The 17,850-nt window shown below is 53.3% G+C and overlaps 1 protein-coding gene across 4 annotated transcripts in view; it reads right to left on the bottom strand.

The window, feature by feature from the left end:
- SLC37A1 (solute carrier family 37 member 1) overlaps positions 1 to 16,455 on the bottom strand; it is a 72,047-nt gene extending 55,592 nt beyond the window's left edge. Inside the window, exons 1-3 of one of the 4 annotated variants that reach the window (XM_025863378.2) lie at positions 6,437 to 6,576; positions 5,697 to 5,795; positions 2,229 to 2,460 (exon numbers count right to left, since the gene is read on the bottom strand). In XM_025863378.2, coding sequence (XP_025719163.1) covers positions 2,229 to 2,284 — 56 coding nt within the window. In that variant the 5' untranslated portion in view covers positions 2,285 to 2,460; positions 5,697 to 5,795; positions 6,437 to 6,576. Of the gene's footprint in view, positions 1 to 2,228; positions 2,461 to 5,696; positions 5,796 to 6,436; positions 6,577 to 16,397 lie in introns of those variants that run through there. The other 3 variants (XM_025863377.2, XM_073887023.1, XM_025863379.2) reach the window with 3 other exon arrangements.
- Between the last annotated feature and the right edge of the window lie 1,395 nt (positions 16,456 to 17,850).

The following is a 17,850-nucleotide window of genomic DNA, read 5'->3' as shown; positions in this document are numbered from 1 at the left end:
CGTCTATTTTTGCTAGGACCTACATCCCCGCCTTACACATCTGTCCCAGAACAGATAACTATGTCCTCCTTGTAAACGTCAAGGAGTTAATGATTTCTTTGGAGTCTTCCAGCACAACAGAGAACATCTAAGGAGTGACTGGGTGGAGTCGTCATGAACTTTTCCAAGACCACAGACTCACCAAGACCCCTGGCTCCAAGGCCTAAGTGACTTTTGGAGGACAGCTGAACCCTTGTCTTTGTTCCTGGGTCAATGGGGAGACACAGGCGCCAGACCATCATCAATAAAAACCCCAGGCCCCAAGCAAACATGAGGCTCACTCTTCTTTCCTTTCGGAGTCTCCCAAACGCTCTGTCTGGATCCACACTCTCTCTGTATCTTCAATAGACTCTGTTCTTACTTCCCTCTAGGTTCATGTCTGATTTCTATCCTGCACGAAGCCGAGGGCCTTCTTGGCTCGTCCCGCGGGGCCCTCCTCTGGGTCACCTCCACCCAGCCAGCCTGCATCAGTCCCACAACTGCACAAAAAGGAGGGAAGTCAGGTCCCCAAAGGAAATCAAGATGTTGTTAGGAAGGGCAAGGCCTGCTGGGAAAAAGATATAAAGCCCTTCAAAGAAATGTTAAAGCCAACTCTCTCCCTTTACAGGGAAGGAAGCTGGGATCTAGAAAGTAAAGGTCAAAGAGCAAGTCTGAGGCAGAGATGGAACACATACTCTATAATCCTTGCTACCCAGAGTGTGGTCTGGGGATTCAGGGCACCGCATCCCCTGGGAAATGCAGATTCTCAGGCCCCACCCCAGACCTCCTGAGTAAGCATTTGCATTTTAACAAGTCCTGGGGGGCGGGGATGCACATGTGTACTAAAGTGTGAGAAGCCCTGCTCCACCAGTGCCTCAACCAAAGAAAGAAAAGAAAGAAAGAAAGGATTTGTGATATACAGGAGTTCCACGGAGCTCTTTGTGATATTCCTACAATTTTCTTCTGTGATTTTGAAAATTATATCAAAATAAAGTTCCAAAACAGACAAGGAAACTGAAGGTCAGCACCCACTAGATGGAAAGGTAAGTGTCTAAAGCTTGTGGCCAGGTTACTGGTAGACATGAAATGACAAGGGAACTGCTCTGGAAGGGAGGCAGGGGTCTGCAGTCACACCTGAGGCCCTGTGGGTGCCCACCAACCAGCAGGAGCCTGAGAAGCAAATAAGAGTGTGGTGGCCACAAGTGGGTTGTCATGGCAGAGATGAAGGGATCCAGAATATGCCACTATGGTACAGGAACGATTTCGAGTGGGAGGCATTTGAGTTCCTGAAATTTCTCATCTGCCTAAAAGCACAGCCACCTAGAAGAACTCAAGTGTCATAAACCCCTCCCTGGGGGTAACCAGGGGAGAAGACTCTTCTTACTGGAAATGAGAAGAATCCCCAGCACACCTAAACGGAGGCTGCCACAGCACTATCTTATCTCCCATCTGTTCCCAGAGGGGCCCATTTAACCTTTCCAAAAAGTCATTTGTTTTTCCATGCATGCCCTTCTCCTCCTCCTTTTCCCTTATTAAGATGGCAGATAAGCCCTCCGAGTCACATTTTTCGGTGACCTCCCCTACCTACGTGATCACATCTGTTTTTCTGTAGTTTAATTGGCATGCCCCTAAGGAAAGAGCCTAAGAGGATAGAGGAAAACTTATTCCTTCCCAGTAGAGATCAACAGGGAAGAGGAACTTTTGGGGGTGGGTTTGAGGATGGAGAAGCTGGCCCTAGAGGGCAGGGTCTCTCCTCTTCTCCCTCTGAGGAGGGTGGGAGATCTGAACCCAGGGTGAGAAGGGCCGTCAGAGCATGCGAGGTGAGGTTGCTCTCAGAACAGGAAGCGGTGTTCTGGTCTGCATCTAACTTGTTTAGATTTCATTTTCTCTCAGCAAGTTCGGCCCCGGCTAAGCCACTCACTGGGCTCAGGGTTCATATACTTATCTCCCCCACAGCCATTTTATAATCCTGCCAGTAGCCAGTGGTCATTTTTCTGGGGACACCGTGGTTATTATAGAAACTACTGAAAACCAAAGACAGAGGACAACTTAGCAACGTTCCCAGTCACAGTTGCCACCACCGATAAGCCATTCAACAGTCACGCAGGGAGGCCAGGCATCTGTGTGCATGTTATATAATGACATAGGGTGCGCGAGGGCCCGCACCTCCACACAGCACCGGGCCACAGGACTGACGAGCCAACACTCACCACTGATCCCGGGAGAATGAGATGATGAAGCGAATGCCGGGGGGGAGTGGAGCCATTTACACTGCACAGACCACGGAGCTCTGGTCACAAGAGAAGATGCTTCATGCGTAGGTGATCAACCCTGGCTCCAGTATTTCTCTCTGGCCCCTGCAGCTCCTGCGGACTGGAAGGTGCGTTGAGGTGTCCTGCAGGGTCTCGCTTGCCCTCTTCCTTCGGGCAGAGGCTTGGCTCTCTACAAGGAGAATGAGGAACGGAAAAGTCAGGTGTCCCAAGAGGGACACTGTGGGAGTCCCTGGCAGAAGTAACATCCAGTGCAGGTGTCAGCCAGCCCAGATCAAAGCGGGGCTTCCAGCTTGACAGGGAACTGCCCCCCATGAGAGCTACTGGGTGGAGGTAGAATGTCTACCCTCAGGGATGGCTTGCTCAAAAATCACAGACATGAATTCCACCTGGTGTTCTGATGAGGAATAGAGAGACCCAGAGTCCCTCTCCATCTGGGAGACATCTACAGATCATCCCGTTCCCTCTTAACCACAATACTCTATGGAACTAATATTAATATTCATGTGAAACCAGTAACGTGCCCAGTGGTTACACCATGTGCTCAATTGCCAGAGCATGCCAGGGAACGGGACATGCTCAACTCCACCCCCTGTGGACCAGGCCATGCTGAGCCACACTAACAGAGAGGCACACGGGCCTGGGCAAGATGGCAGGTCAGCAAACCAATCATTTCACTGTGGCCTTGCAACTGAAATGAAATGCATCTCCTGCTGTGGGAAGGTACCTGACTGTGTTTCTGCCTCTTGATACCTCATCTCCTGTGGTCACTCAGAGGTCATGGGAAATGACCCCATTCTGAAGTCAGGGCCGAAGGCAGAGCAAGACGGGAAGGAATGGGCAGGGAGGCCTGGTCTCCTGTCCCAAAGCCAACCTCAGGACGTGGTACTTTTCAGTCTGTCCTCTGTGCTTGGCAACGTGGAATCTTTTGGACCAATGCATTAGATAACACCATGCAAATGCAAAATGCAAATCCCGTGCATGCAGGAGCATAGCTCATACTGTCTTAATACTTACTGAAAATTCACCGGTTATATGATTTTTTTTTTTAAGCTACTTTTGAGTAAACATGCATCTCAATTTAAACCTGCTGAAATTTATTTAATGTCTTCAAAGAACTTCTTTGGGGTTACAGACAAGCAAAGCAAATAGCTCTGTTGGAAGGCTCCAGCTAAATTCCTAAGAGCCTGGGCGCCCCCCCCCTTCATTCCAGCCCTCCCCACTCCACACACTGCGCCTTCTTCAAGGACCTCCCTGCATGCTTTAGCAACAAAGTCAAAATCCTTGGGGCGTTTTCATCCCAGGACCCCTGACCCTGACCCCTCCATCTCTCTCAGGGAGGTATGTGTGCCCCAGCCAGAACTAGACCTTTGCTTCGGCCAGCCAGCCAGCCAGCCTGCTGCCACCCCCCCCCCCCCCCCCACCACCCCCCCCCCCCCACCAACTGCCGCAGCTGACCTTAGGCACCTACATTTTAGGGTTCTTAGGAAGAGGAAAGGAAATCATCCATGGAAAGCCCTTAGCACCAGGGCCTGGTGGGTAGAAGCAGCTCTGTAAATAGCAGCTAGAGAGGGAGCCCGGGCTGCAGGTGGCTGCCCCACTCCCAAGACTTAGGTTCAAACTCAGCACAGAGCAAGTGCTCCAGAGATGTTAAACCAGTCTCCGCAAATGCTTCGAAGATGTTTCTGCTCAAAATCTAGATGTAAAGAATATTTTACTAAAACTCCGCTCAAAATGAGTGTGGTCCTCTTTGGGGCTCCATATACTTTGAGAAACAGTTTTGTGACGGTGACTTCAGAGTAAAGGATTTGATTTAAGTTTTTCAGGGTCTGAAAATGGGTGGTCGGAGTCCACTTTCTCCCTCTGTCCACTAGGTGTGGCTTGTCTAGGAATATTCTATTGCCATCTGAATCAATCAATCAATCAACCTCGATTGTGGTAAAACCTGTAATTTAACAAAAAAATCCAGAAGGCCCTGGAAATCAGCAGGGGAAGACCATCTCAATTTCTTTTTTAAAACAACTGCAGGGGCTTCCCCTGTGAAATGGGTGAAAGCAAGTCCTGTAATTCCCAGAGAAGTGCTGTTAAGCTGCGTAAAGGTAGTGATTTTACGTTTGGGATGTTAAGAGCTCAATTTAATGAGACTCCTTCCTCCGGAACCCGGGCAGGGGCCCCGGAGAAGCACCGACTGAATCGCATGGAGAGCCCGCCAAGCCCTGTGAGGCCCGCCGTGAGGCATGGCACTCCCTTCCGACGAGGACGGGCAGCTTGCCCGGTGGGCCGGACACTGCGCAAATTCAGGTCAACACTCTCTCAGCCACTCTCTTCCTCCGGCTTGTCCCGTGTCCCCCGGAGAGCACAGGGGAACGAGGCGGGGCACTTGCTTGCCACCCTGTGTTGGGTGTACAGCCCAGTTGCAAAGAAGACATACTTTTTTCCCTAGTCGCTCTTTATAGGGGCTTCTGGGACTCACCAATCCAGGAGAGAAGTCACACCACCCAGTGTCATTCTACCATCAGACAGGGACTTCAGCTCCCACCCTCCTCCCAGAGCAGCTCAGTCAAAATCCGTAACAGACACGTTTTTATACCCGTCTTCTGAAAGAGCCCCAGCCAGGCAACGAGGAGAGGAATGACCGGAGACAAACACACACTCCCTGAGCCGGGCCCTCGGGCCGCCCGCGGGTGACCCGCCACCCAGAGCAGCTCCCTGCACTCTTCCGACAAGAGTTAAGACTGAAAGTCTTGGCACGAGTAACACTGAAAATGGTCTTCCCAGAATGGAACGCTGCTGTAAATCATCTCAGCAGCCCTGTGCAGATTTTAAATGATCTACTTAAAGACAGAGTTTCTAAAGTGGATCTTATTTTAAGGCAAAGTTGGCTGGGAGGTGCATGTCCCCCCCAAAAGTTATTTCTTTTTCCTGGAAAGACAGAGAGAGGAGAAAATGGGGTAGGGGGAGAATGAATACAACCTCCTTTTGAGAGAAAATACTTTCTATGGTTTGTACTTTAAAGGCTCTATTCCATATTAAACATTACTGACAGTGGCCACTATCTCTTTCCTGTGGTTTAAACACAGAAAGGACTCCTCTATCTGCACCACCACTGTCTTCTCCCCCACCAACACACTGAACGTCAAAGGGAATGCACAAAATAGAACCTGCAGATGGGGGTCCAAGACTACATGGTGAGACACTTAAGGTCTGGAGTCTTGACCTACAGGGAGACCAAGGAAGGAGCCTGGGAGAAAATCTAACACAGTTAACCAACTCAACTTCCCACAATTTCTGGTCCCAGGCAGGAGGCACCCTCCCCGCAGCCAGCTGCCAGCTGCCAGCTCCCAGCTCCCAGCCCCAGGAGACGGAAGGAGAGGCAGGCTTTGGAATTCCACCTTTAGAAATGCAAACCTGGGGGCTGGGTACAGGAGCTTTCCGGTGTCCTCCGTTCAAATGCAAATCCGGACGGTCCCGTGGGTCACCGGGTCACCAGGAGGGGCGGCGTGGCTGCTAGGGCCGGGAGCGCCGGAAGGTGGGGGAAAGAGGAAAAAAGAGCCGGATGGTTGGAGGTGGGCAGGTGGGGCGCTTTCCTATCGGTCCACAAGGATGCTGTCACTCTGCTGGCCGGGAGGCTCACGAGCTCCGGGGAGCCACCTGCGCAACAAACAGCCCAGAGGCCCAGAGCGCCAGCGCCCCGAGGCTCCCGGACGGCTTTCAGCGCCGGCTCCTCCCCGGCGGCCGGTCCCCGGGGGAGGCGGGCTCGGCGGCACGCCCACGGCCCCGGCGCGCGGCTGCCAATGCGCGGGGCTCCTCCCGCGGGCTCCCCGGACCCCCGCTGTCACCGCGGCCGGGGCCGGGTGGGGAGGGGCGCTCGCAGGACCGCTCAGCTCGCCCCTGATTCCACTCGCCTGGGACCCCCGCTCCGCTCCGGCCCCGCCCGAGGCAAGGCGGGAGTCGAGACTCCCCGGCCCAGGCCCAGGCCAAGCACAAAGGCCGGCGGGGCGGGGGACGGCCGGAGCGCAGGGACCCGCCCCGCCGCGGCAGGTGCTGCGCGGCCGCAAAGCTCGAGGCCGGCGGCCCGGCGGGTGCAGGCGGTGCGGAGCGTCCCCGCGTCGCTCTCCCCCCGCCCTGTCCCCGTCCCCGCGCCTCACCTGCGCCGCGGCCCGAGCCGGCCGCCGCGGGCGCTTCCTGCTCGCGACTTCCTGGGGCGGCGCGCGGAGGCCCCGCCGGCCCCGCCGCCCCTTTCACTTTCCTGCGGCCGGCGGGGCGCCGGGGCCGGGGCGGCGGCGGGCGGCTCGGCCCTCCCCCTCCGGCTCGTCCCCCCCCTCCGATCCTCCCCCCCCCCCCCCGATCCTCCCCCGGCCCCGGGGCGCGCCCCGGGGCCCCCAAAACCCCCCCCGGGGGGGGGGGGCCCACGCGAGTGGCGCTGCCCGCCCGCCGGCTGCTGGGGCCCCCAGGCCGCCCCCGGCTCGGGATCTTGGCGGCCGGCTTGTGTCCTTGCACCTTGCACCGGCGGGCTCGCGGTCAGTTACTGGCTTGTTCTCCACTGGCCAACAGGGAGCTCCCCCTGGGCCCTTAGTCTTCAAGGTGGGTCTTACCCACAAGCGGTAAAGCGACGCGCCCCCCTGGAAGGCCCAGCGCTAAAGAGGGTGTGCCTTGGTCTACTTGCTTTTATTCCCACTGCCCCTTCTCAACGGTCAGAATCATAAAACTAGCATTGTACTGAGTGAAAAGGGGCCCACGGATAGGCTCTATTGAGCCTTCTTTAATCACACCTGTACGTGCATGACACGAACCTCAGACGGTTAGACTGGAGAAGCCCAGTCTGGCTCCAGTCACCTGCGTCCATGGCACCTCGCTGGTGCCCTCACAGGCAGTTCCCATCACATCCCACTCTCACTTCGGGCCCATTCTGACCTTGGGCAGCCCCCAGAAGGGCCTGATTATATTCCTACAGGCACCCACAGTAGACACAGAGCATCCTAACTGGGCCCAGGCGCCCAGCTCCCAGAACTGAACCTCCCAGGAGGAGCAAAGTGAAGCAGAAAACACATTTGGCAGATGAAATTCCAGGAAGGAGGCTGCCCCTGGTTATAAAAAACAAAACAAAACAACAAGAAAAACAATGCTTATGGCTAAAAACAATCCAAGGCCTCGCTGTAAATGCCCAGAGGTCTGTAGGGACAGTGGGTCTGGGCACACAGCCTGCCCCGCCCAACGTCTCCCTCAGCCCAGCCTGGAGAGGGTTTCCTCCTCCCCTGCCAGGCCTCACGGTTTCCCCTGCGGCCTGTCCTGTTCTGTTTCTAAAACACACTCTGCTATCCTTTTCTGTTCACTGAGTTGTGTAGAATGCACCACTTCTCTGGCTTTTTTTTGAGAATGTGCGCAGGGGTGGGGGTGGGGAGGTAAGGGGGGTGGGGCAGAGGGAGAGAGAATTCCAAGCAGACTCCCCACTGAATGCCCAGCCAGATGCTATGCGGGGCTCTATCCCAGGACCCTGAGATCATGACCTGAGCGGAAATCAAGAGTCGGACACTTAACTGACTGAGCCACGCAAATGTCCCCTTTGGCTTTTGAGAAGCGTTCTCCATGCAGAAAGGAAACCTGCCAGCCTCAGGGGGCCCCAAGGTTTCAGCCACAGGACACCTGCTGGGCCCCCTCCTCGGGCAAGGGAGATGGCCCCAGGCCTCTCAAGTTCTTTCTCCCTTGGGCCAGTTCTTTCTCCCTTTCCTTACTATCTGTTCTTGGTGATCCCCAAATGAGCCCCGTCTGGCTCCCATCTCTCCCCAAACCACCCCTCCTCTGGCACTCCCATGGGTTCTACTCGGGGCTCCTGCTCTCTCACTGAAAGTGTGTACTAGCCCCCCCCCACTTCCAAGCTCTCCCTCAGACACCCACTCACAGCTGCCTCACATTGCCCTCTTAAAGCAGCTGGGATCCTATCATTCCTGATGAAACCCCTCACGGTGCCCCTTGTCCCACAGGAACAAGACCTGGTCCCTTAGTAGCCGGACAAGGTCTGACCCCACTCTTGCGGCTTCCTGCCCCAGCTTCGGGACAGTGCTGTCGCCTCCAGGAGGCATGTTTTCTCACACAGTGACGCCCGCCCCACCTCAGCCTTTCCTCCGGGCCTCAAATATCTCTGTCCTCTTGGGCGGCCTGCTCTGCATTTCCTGGGGGCAGCTGAAACCAGTTTATCCTGACTTATCACAGTGACTTGGTACTAAGTTACTTCTAAATCTAGTTGGGGAGATACTCAGGGTCATGCCCTGACTCAGAAGGCCGCAGTCCCTGTATGCAAGCTGTCTCAGAGGAAATATTTGTATGGCACACTGTGGAAACCCAGAGGGGGGCCAGGATGGTCTATAGCATATTTGCTGAAAATATTTAGTCTTTTAATTTCAAAAAGATTAAAATATTAATCTTTTATAAAATATTAATCTTTTATATGATTATAAGAAACACCAAAAAATGTAGCAGGGGAGATGTATAACACTTCCAAATAAAACAGTTCACACTTTGAAATGAGAACCTGTGACTGCTTCGATGAACATTCCAGGTCTTATGGTTAAGTTGGCTGCACGCAAGCTCAGGACAGAGAGGACAGCTGGGCCATCACCACTGAGATACTTTCTCTGTGCAACTAGGTACCTTTTTAGAAATTTTTAAAAAAGATTTTGTTAATTTATTTGAGAGAGAGAGAGAGCGCGCGCGTGGGAGAGGCAGAGGGAGAGGGAGAGAGGAAATATCAAGCAGACTCCCCCCTGAGCACAGAGGCCAATGCAGGGGGCTCAATCTCATGACCCTGAGATCATGACCTGAGCCGAAATCAAGAGTCGGTCACTTAACCAACTGAGCCACCCAGGTGCCCTAGGTAACTTTAAAGCTATTTTTTACAATCACAGGTTTTACAACAGTTGAAATGATAAAGAATCTAACAGCTCTTCCTTTTCTTTCCTTGACATGTAATACGGAGATTTCTTGTGAGAATAGAGTGAATTCCAATCCAGTGTTTCAAAGTCATGACAAGGTGTGCTAGGCCAGAGGTGCTGTGCCCTCGGGCTAACACCGACTGAGCCCAGGGCCGGGGTTCCAGATGGATGAACCCAATGGGGACAGACATGGGGCTGTCAGCTGAACACACCGGCCCTGGGTGGGCCTCTGCTTTAACCCAAAACATCCATGCTTGCTTTAACTTTGTTTTGATGTTATTTCAGTAAAGGAGGAACAGACCAAATGAGAGGCACGTTCATTCTTACCCAACAGGTATTTACTGCCGGTAGGGGCCAGTCCTGTGCCGGGCACTGAGGCCTCAGAGTCAACAAGAGGCCTTGACTTTGGAAAAGTTCATAGAGCAAAAGCCGTGTGGCAAGAATAGGCCAGTCCCCTCAAAGGGAGACTCATGTGAGCGGGAGGAAGGGGCTTATATTCATGTCTCAGGGCTGCCGTGACAAAGTACCTCAAACCGGGTAGCTTCAAACCGCAATTCATGGTCTCACAGTTATGGAGGCCAGAAGCCTGAGATCCAGGTGTCGGCCGGACTGTGCTCCCTCTGAAGTCTCCACGGAAGACTCTGTTTCAGGCCTTTCTCTTAGGTTCCGGCGTTGGGGTCATCCTTGGTGTTTTCTTAGCTTGTAGATGCATGGCTCCGATCTGCCATCACACTGCATTTCCCACGTGTCTGTGTTCACTTCCCGCCATGTGTCTGTGTCTCTGTGTCTCCCCTCTTACAAGGACACTGGTCATATTGGATTTGGGGCACACCCTACTCCAATAGGACCTTGGCCTATCTGCAACCACCCTATTTCCAAATAAGGTCACGTTCTGCGGTACCGGGAAGGACAAGAATTTGTGTGTGTGGGGGGGGGGGCACCAGACTGGCACAGGGCCACTACAGAGGTCAAGCAGGGCACAGGGGGTAGGGAGGTCAGTGTGGGAATGCACCCTCAAGCTAGCAACATCAGGAGGCTGCTAGCACGCTGGGCCGGGGAAGTGAGCAGCTCCTCGGACTCAGGGAGCTGAGGCTGCGGCCAGAGCCGGGGACAGACTGGGCTTGGGATGGGATGTAGCGGCTGTCAGGCGGTGGCCCGGCGGGGAAGGAATAGGGAGTGAACAGTCCTACGACTAAGTCCCACTCCCCCACTGACCCAAGCCAAGAGGGAGGAAGAGGCAAGGGAGTCCCACTGCCACAGAGCAGCTCCAGGAGGCAGAGACAGACGTGATTTCCATCCCCCTCGCCCCAGAGAGAGCATCCGGTTACGGAACAGGTCACACAGGTAGCCAGCGATCACAACACAGTTACACGTTACAGCAGCGAACACACTGGGTACAAAGGAGGGTCACCTGATCTAGACTAGCCGGTCACAGGAGGTAACATCTCAGGAGCGTACAAGGGGTTGGCCAAGAGCATGGGCAGAGAAGGGACACGGTCCATGCAGAGGGAACCCAGCATGCACAAAAGCCTGGGAAGCAAGGCAGCAGGCTGGTCGAGGAGTGGTAATGGCCCAAGATTATGGTTGCTGGGGAGCAGGGGTGGGAGAAAGGTCTAGGGAGCAAGGAGAGAACAGAGCCAGCGCTGGCCCCCAGGTGTCAGGCTTGGGCAGCTAAGTGAACGGTGGAGTCCTCGTGGAGAGAGGGACACAGAACATACAGCCTTGGGAGGCAGGTGGACGAGGAATGTATTTGTACTTGTTGAGCATCTGGTTCCCAGGGGACCTCTCAGTGGAGATGCTGACTGGGGCTGGAGGTGTGGCTTTAGAGTCCCTGGAAGAACCCTAGGCTGGTGAGGGAGACCGGGTATGGACAGCAATGGACAGCAGAGGAGGAGAACCTTGCCCAGGCGGGAGGCCGAGACTGAACCCAGGGGTACGGACATTTAAGGGCCAGGCAGAGAGGAGGGGCTGCAAGCTGTGGATGGGGTCATGGGAAAGGCCAGGAGAGGGTGATGTCCAAGGGCCCAAGGAAGGCAGTTTCCAGAAAGGGATGGAGGGGGCCATAGAGTCAGAGGCTGCACAGAAGTCAGGGTTTACAGGCTTCGCCCAGAAGACGGGGGACTGAAGCTTCCATGGGGGCAGGCAGACCGCTGTGGGGCAGGACTGAGTGGGGAGTGAGGAAGAGGAGGCAGCATAAAACAATCATTTCAGGAAGGCTGGCCGTGCCTGGGGAGGAGAGAAGGGTCCAAAGCTCGAGAGGGGCCTGGGGAAGGAGGAGGACATGTTTTGAATGTCTGCACATTTTCGAGCATATGCGGAAGTTGAGCGAGCACTAGAATGAAGCCCCAGGGGCCCATCACTCAGTTTCATCAACTACCAATACACGGCCAATCGAGTTTCCTCCTTGTTCAACCCCTTCCTGCCCCAGGAGTATTTTGCAGCAAGTCCCAGACATAGCATTGGATCTGTAAATTTTCAGTATGTATCTCCAAAAGATATGGCTTCGAACATCACTACAACCCAAGCATCGTGGCTCCCCCAAACAAGAATAATCCCGTAACAGCATCAAATACCCAGGCTGTGCTCTCAGCCTCCCTGCCGGTCCTACCAATGTTCTCGCCTTCTATTTTGTTTGTTTTTAAATGGGGCTCCGTGCAGACCGCGCACATATTGCCCTGATGCGTCCCCCGGGTCTCCCCATCTGGAGATTTGCCCTGTGCCTCTCTCTCTCTCTCTCTCTGCCCCTGACACTTTGTCCCTGTGGTTGCAGGGGCTGGGCCATTTGTCCTGCAGTTTCCCACACCCTGCGCGGCGCTGGCTCCATCTTTGGGAGGTGATCGAATGTGTTCTTTTGCCCCCTGCCCTTCCTGAACTTGGTGGTGAGACCCTGAGGTGCGGTCAGGTTCGGGCAGTGAGGAGCACGGCATGGGTGACAGTCGATGTTCCCCGCCTGAGTCCATTCTCCCTCGGAAGTTAGAATCACAGCCGCTGGGAAGGGCTGTCACAGAAGTCCTGCCCAGTCCCACGAGTTCTGTTTGTTTATTGGTAGCTCACTTCCACAGAGACTTGCCCTCATTGGTTACTTAGCCAACTCTGAGGCGTGGTTCGGGTGGAAAAGGCAGGATAAAGGCGGGATTCCTTCTTTTCTCTGCCACTTGTCAAAATGACTTAGTTTTCTAGCAGTCTTCAAAAGCAATTGAGCAGTTTCCTTTCGTGTTGTTTCGGCCTTTTTGTTATACGCCCTCATCTCATTTGCCCATCTTGGCCGGTGGGAGCTTCTGCTTCTCCTTTTTTTTTTTTAAGATTTTTAAAATTTATTTAGAGAGAGGGAGAGAGAGCGAGAGAGAGAGCAAGGGGCAGGGGCAGAGGGAAAGGCAGAATCCTCGGCAGACTCTGCGTTGAGCACAGAGCCTGACGCGGGGCTCGATCTCACGACCCTGAGATCCTGATCCGATATCGAGAGTCAGATGCTCAACCAGGCTGCACCACCCAGGGGCCCCCGGTGAGAGGCTCCTCTCATTGGCTCCTGAGTCCTCCTGCCACGACCTGGTCCTTTGGTAATGTCCTTGCCTTCCGGCGTGACACGATGTCCTCAGCTCATCCCACACAGGTGCCCCAGGCCCGGAAGCAGCCACTTCTCTCAGGAGGCACCCGTCCTGCAGAAGCCAGAAGAGACAACGGGAGTCGGAGTGCAGAGGGGAGTAGGGCTGTCAGCTTAAAGGACACAGGTCCCTCCAGAGGCAGAAAGACAAGGAATCCAAAACCCGTGAGGAGGAATGAGCCCCAGGATGGAGGAGGGGCAATATGGAAAAGGACAGATGCAGACAGAGGCCATTTTAGGAGGGCCGGCACGAGCGGGGAGCCCTTACCTACGGCCCCTGTCGCGGAAGGTAAAGTCAGCGGCTGAAAGCGAAGAGGGAGGAGGTAGCCTCTGGCGTTTGAGGAACATCAGGAGGACTTAAGGGAACCTGCCGGGAACACTGCCTGGAGGGCAGCAGGTGCCGCTGGCCATGAGAAGGACAGTCATGAGATCGTGAGTTTCTATCGGTGCCAACCTGTGTGTGCGCTGGGGTGTGTCTGTGGCCCGAGGGACACCGAGAGAGGACAAAGGTGGGCAGCTCCAACCTGAAGGGTCAGCTTTTGCCACGACCCCCCAGTCCCCCAATTTCTAGGGAGGAGTCACTCCTTTCCCCTGGCATTGAGAAAGGGGCGACTCTGACACCTTCTGGAAGGTTCGGTCTTTCATGAGAAAGAACCATGAAGCTTGAGACCCTCCTGTGTGCAAAAGAAACCGTGTGCTAGGAGCCGCGGTTGCAACGAGGAGTAAGGTTTAAAACAAGGACCTTCTGTCCAAGAGCTCGGTGTCTGCGAGGGACCCCGGAGGCGAGGCCAGGGTGCATTGGGGAAAGGAGCAGACATTCCCTGGGGAGGGCCTCCCTGGAGGGCGCTTTGATGAGTCCGAACTTCAGAGCTTGAGAGAACGCCCCAAGCTTAGAAAGCAGAGAACCGCGGAACATTATTAGAGAGGGAGGGAAAGGTAAAATCAGAACCTGTTTGCTTAACGTGGAGAAGAGAAGCTTCATTTTTAATCTCCACTCATCAAAAAGTCCAGCAGCATGGGGCGCTACCTGGCGAGCAAGGCGGGTTTTGTTCAATTATGAATGTCGTTGGTAACGAACAGAATGGACAGCCTCCCACTGTCCGTTAAGCACGTCCTGCAGGCCCCCCCTTACTGTGAGTCCCATGTGGGGGGGGAGCAGGAACATCGCTGTCCTCTCCCCGAGCGCCAGCTGTCCTCCTGGGACTTCCTGGGCTGGCGTGAGGGTGAAGGAGGTCACGTGTTGGGATGTGGGCTCCACGAGGGCAGAGATTTTTTCACTCGTTTGTCCATCAGTGAATCCTTCCTTACCACCTCGAATCAAGCCTGGCAGGCAGGAGTTACACTCGAGAAAACCTTGCTGCTGAGTGACTGCTCCCAAGCGGTGGCTACTCTAAACACTGGAAGGCACAGCGGGTCGGTATGAATACGGAAGGATTCGCGACACGCCCTGGGCACCGGCGTAAGAGGGAACGAGCTACAGGGCCCCTTTTGGCAGCGCGCGTGGTTGATCTGCCATTTCTCTTCTGAAAATGGAGTTTGATTTCCCGCCTATCTTTAATGTAAGTCCCATCAAGGTTTGGTTACGTGGCATAAAGCTAATGGAGGTTTGAAACCCAGATGTGCCTATAAAGTTCCTGTGGATTACGTGGCAGCCACCCTCCTGCTGGCAAACGCAGGAGCATCTGTGAGGGGACGCGCCCTGCCATGTCGGGGGAGAGGGAGCAGAGCGGCCTGGCTGCCTGCACCCACAGGCTCCCTGCAGGGGTGCTACCTGCATCCTTGCTGTGCCCAGCAGCACGTGCTACATGTGTCACCTTGGAACGTTCCTGACCCTCTTTAGGCCTCAGGCCTCGGTGTCTTCTCTAATGTACGGTCCCCGAGCACTTGGCTCCGGAAGACACCGTCCTTGTTACAAAGAGGAAGAAGACAGATGCCATTCTCAGGGAGCTCGCCATCTAGTCGGTATGAAACTACAGGGAGCTTCAAGCCACAAAACCCCCAAGTCCTCCCAAATCCTTAAACATGTTACAAAATTTCTGGTTACAACAATGTAAAAACTCTTTTAGAAAAAAAAAAATCACGTATTTTTTTGATATTGTAACTTCTGTGAATCCAATACTATTTTGAACATACTAAGGAACTAATCAAAGGGATGCGCTGGTGAGATGAAGTTAGCTTCACCTAACTGAACTTGCTTCATACATGAGGATTTGTACATTCCCGTTCTTGTTCAGCGGGGAAACTCTGAGGATCCCTGCACAGAGGCCGTGCATCGAGTGCCGGAAATAAACAGCACTAAGCTCATGAGCTGCCGCAATGCCCAGAGCTGGCAGCCGGGGGCCCAGCGTGGCCCAAAGTGGATCCCAGCCCGGTTCTTGGGGCCAAGTTTTAGTGCTCATATGGCGTGGACGCCAGTCCTAGGAAATCTTAAACTACCAACCCGTTTAAAATCTTCCTGGCTCTCCTCTTTGTGGAGGGGGAGGGAAAAGATTTCTGCAGTTCTCCTGACTACTACCGTATTTGGTCCACAACTGCTTGGAGGCTTGCCCTATCAGCTGGATCTTTAAAAGCCAGGCCCCGGGCTGGAGAGAAAGACGTACAAACAAGCCGGGGTACCAGAGCCATAAGCAGAGGAAAGGCTTGTGCCCAGCGCTGAGGAAGTGTTTTTGGTGGTCATCCCAGAGGAGGCATGAATGAGGTACCCAGAAAAGACCTTGAAATGGTATTTTCTTAATAACATAAAGGAGTACAATCTCCTTAAGTAACGCTCCCTACCTCCTTCAAACCTGTAAGTACACATTTCCATTCATTCTTTCCTCAAACCTTGACTGAGTCAAGATAATGTTGACATATCCTCAAGATGAAATACTGTTCAGTTATTTAAAACGCTTCTGAAGAAGTTCTGACGTGTTTACCATATAATAGCACATGATAATGGCGAGTGATAAATGAAACCATTCCAATTAAGTACAAATATATATGCATTTTAAGAGCCTGGAAGGATTCACGCCAAAATGCCAGTAAGTGACTGTCCCAGGGAGGTGAGGGTTACTGGTCATCTTTACTTTCTTCTTTATACTTCAGTGAATTTTACCAATTTTGCCAAAAGCACTTAGTAATTTTTAATAACGTGAGCCTTGACTGTGTGTCAGGCTCTGTGCTAGACTGCGGAGGCCAAGGCCCTGGGGCACGTAGGGAGGCTGACCTGGAAACACAAGTCACAAGCGCGCCAGGATTGCAATAGAAGCCGAGAGAAGGGGAGGTACCCAGGGGCTCGAAGCGGGTAGGAGAGCGTCCCCGAGGAGGTTACTTCTGGGTGAGGCGTTCAAGGTGAAGAACTGTTCACCAGATAGAGAAACATGAGAATCATGTTTCAGAAAGAGAGAACAGCATTCACTGATCTAGGATGGTGTCCTGTAGAAAAACGATCTAAATAATTACCAATGGTTAATGCAGGTGAGGAATAAGCCTGTGGGGAAAAGTGCTTATCCTCACACACAATCACAGGAAATACAAAGGGAAGGCACCATGAGATGCTGTTCCACCCACCAAAGTAGCCAAGAAGAAAAATGACTTAACAGCAGGCAAGGGATCCTGGAGAATCAGTCACTCTGCTGGACAGCGGCACGGGACCCGCCATTCTAGGAGGCAACACAGGGTAGTAAGTGTTTAGTCTCCCTGCTCCTCCTACCGGCCCAGGAACCCTCAACTCCTACAAGGCTGAATTCTGCACAGTTGGATTTGAGGTGTGGACAGAGATCTTCGCACTCAGATCCTCACAATGATTCTATTCGTTCGCTTCTTCATTTCAGGGAGCGGGTTCACCGCATTACGACCTTACATCACTGACACATGGGAACATGCATTTTTTTGTACAGATCAAGCAGTATGTGGTCAGTGATTTAAAAACCCGAGTTAAATATACACATTCCATTTCTACAGTACGTGGCCCTTCCAGAGCATTTCATCCTCCTCATCTCATTCGATCCTCATCACCTTCCCCCAAGTTGGGCAGGGCAAGCCTTATTCTCGGAAAAGCCACTTGGCTTGCAGGCTCCTCCCCTGCACCTGCCTCGATGAACCTGATGCATCCTTAGGCCCTGGAAGGTGCAGCCCCTAGGACCTCGGCATCTCCCTCCACCACCCCTGGCCACCGCAAGTTCATGTGTAGCATCAGAGTAGAACCAGCCTTACACATCCACTAGGAGGGAAGAATGACATCCGTTTTAGAATAATGGATCAAGAGGAGGCCACAGAGGATCAGAGTTTTGGTGATTTTTTTAATAGCATGCATGAATGCTGAATTTGTCCCAAATGGGTCTGTAAATTTTTCTCATTTCCTCAGAGCCCCCTAATATACAACCCAGGGGCTCAGCACACACTCAGCTACACTTACTTAACTGATGTATTGAGAGAGCCCCTGGACAATCGAATCTGATTTAAGAATTAAAAAAACAGAATCACAAACCAGACGAAAAAAGGAATAAAAAATTGATGTGCCCTACTTTTTTCTCTTTTCCAAGTATTGCATAAATTACAGTTATGTTGCAAAATGGTGTCTAACATGCAATTTGATACGCACATGTTGACCGAACACTCGCTCTGTGCTGTGTGGTGAGAGAGGGGAGCGCGGATGAGCTGCAGGCTCTTCCCTCGAGTTGCTGTCCAACATAAAATGCTAGTCTGCCCAATTTCCAGACATCTTGTCTCCGCCCCGGCCGACTCCACTAAGCTCTCTGCCCCACAGGTTGTGCCGCATTACTGAATGGTTTCACTTCCTGGGTGGACGAGAATTTGTTTTTGTGTCTTGATGACAGCATCTTGACATCCTTCCATTAAACCACATAACTCAGGTAGGTGTGCGTAGCTGGTTGTCTCCTCTTTGCTGGCTGCCATGTGCACGAGAGGCGTAACTTCAGACTGTTCACTTTGAACTGCAAGGAACTGCGGTCTCTCCCCGCTCGCTCTCATACACATCGGCGCTAAGGAATACAAGTCTTCGTCACAGACCAACTTCTGATCCTCACAAGCA

This window comes from Callorhinus ursinus, unplaced genomic scaffold, assembly GCF_003265705.2.
Source record: "Callorhinus ursinus isolate GAN/ISIS: 27379988/994484 unplaced genomic scaffold, GSC_fseal_2.0 scaffold75, whole genome shotgun sequence".
In the NCBI taxonomy this organism is placed as follows: Eukaryota; Metazoa; Chordata; class Mammalia; order Carnivora; family Otariidae; genus Callorhinus; species Callorhinus ursinus.
Note: the sequence above shows the minus strand (reverse complement) of the source record. Positions and strands in the feature narration are given on the sequence as shown.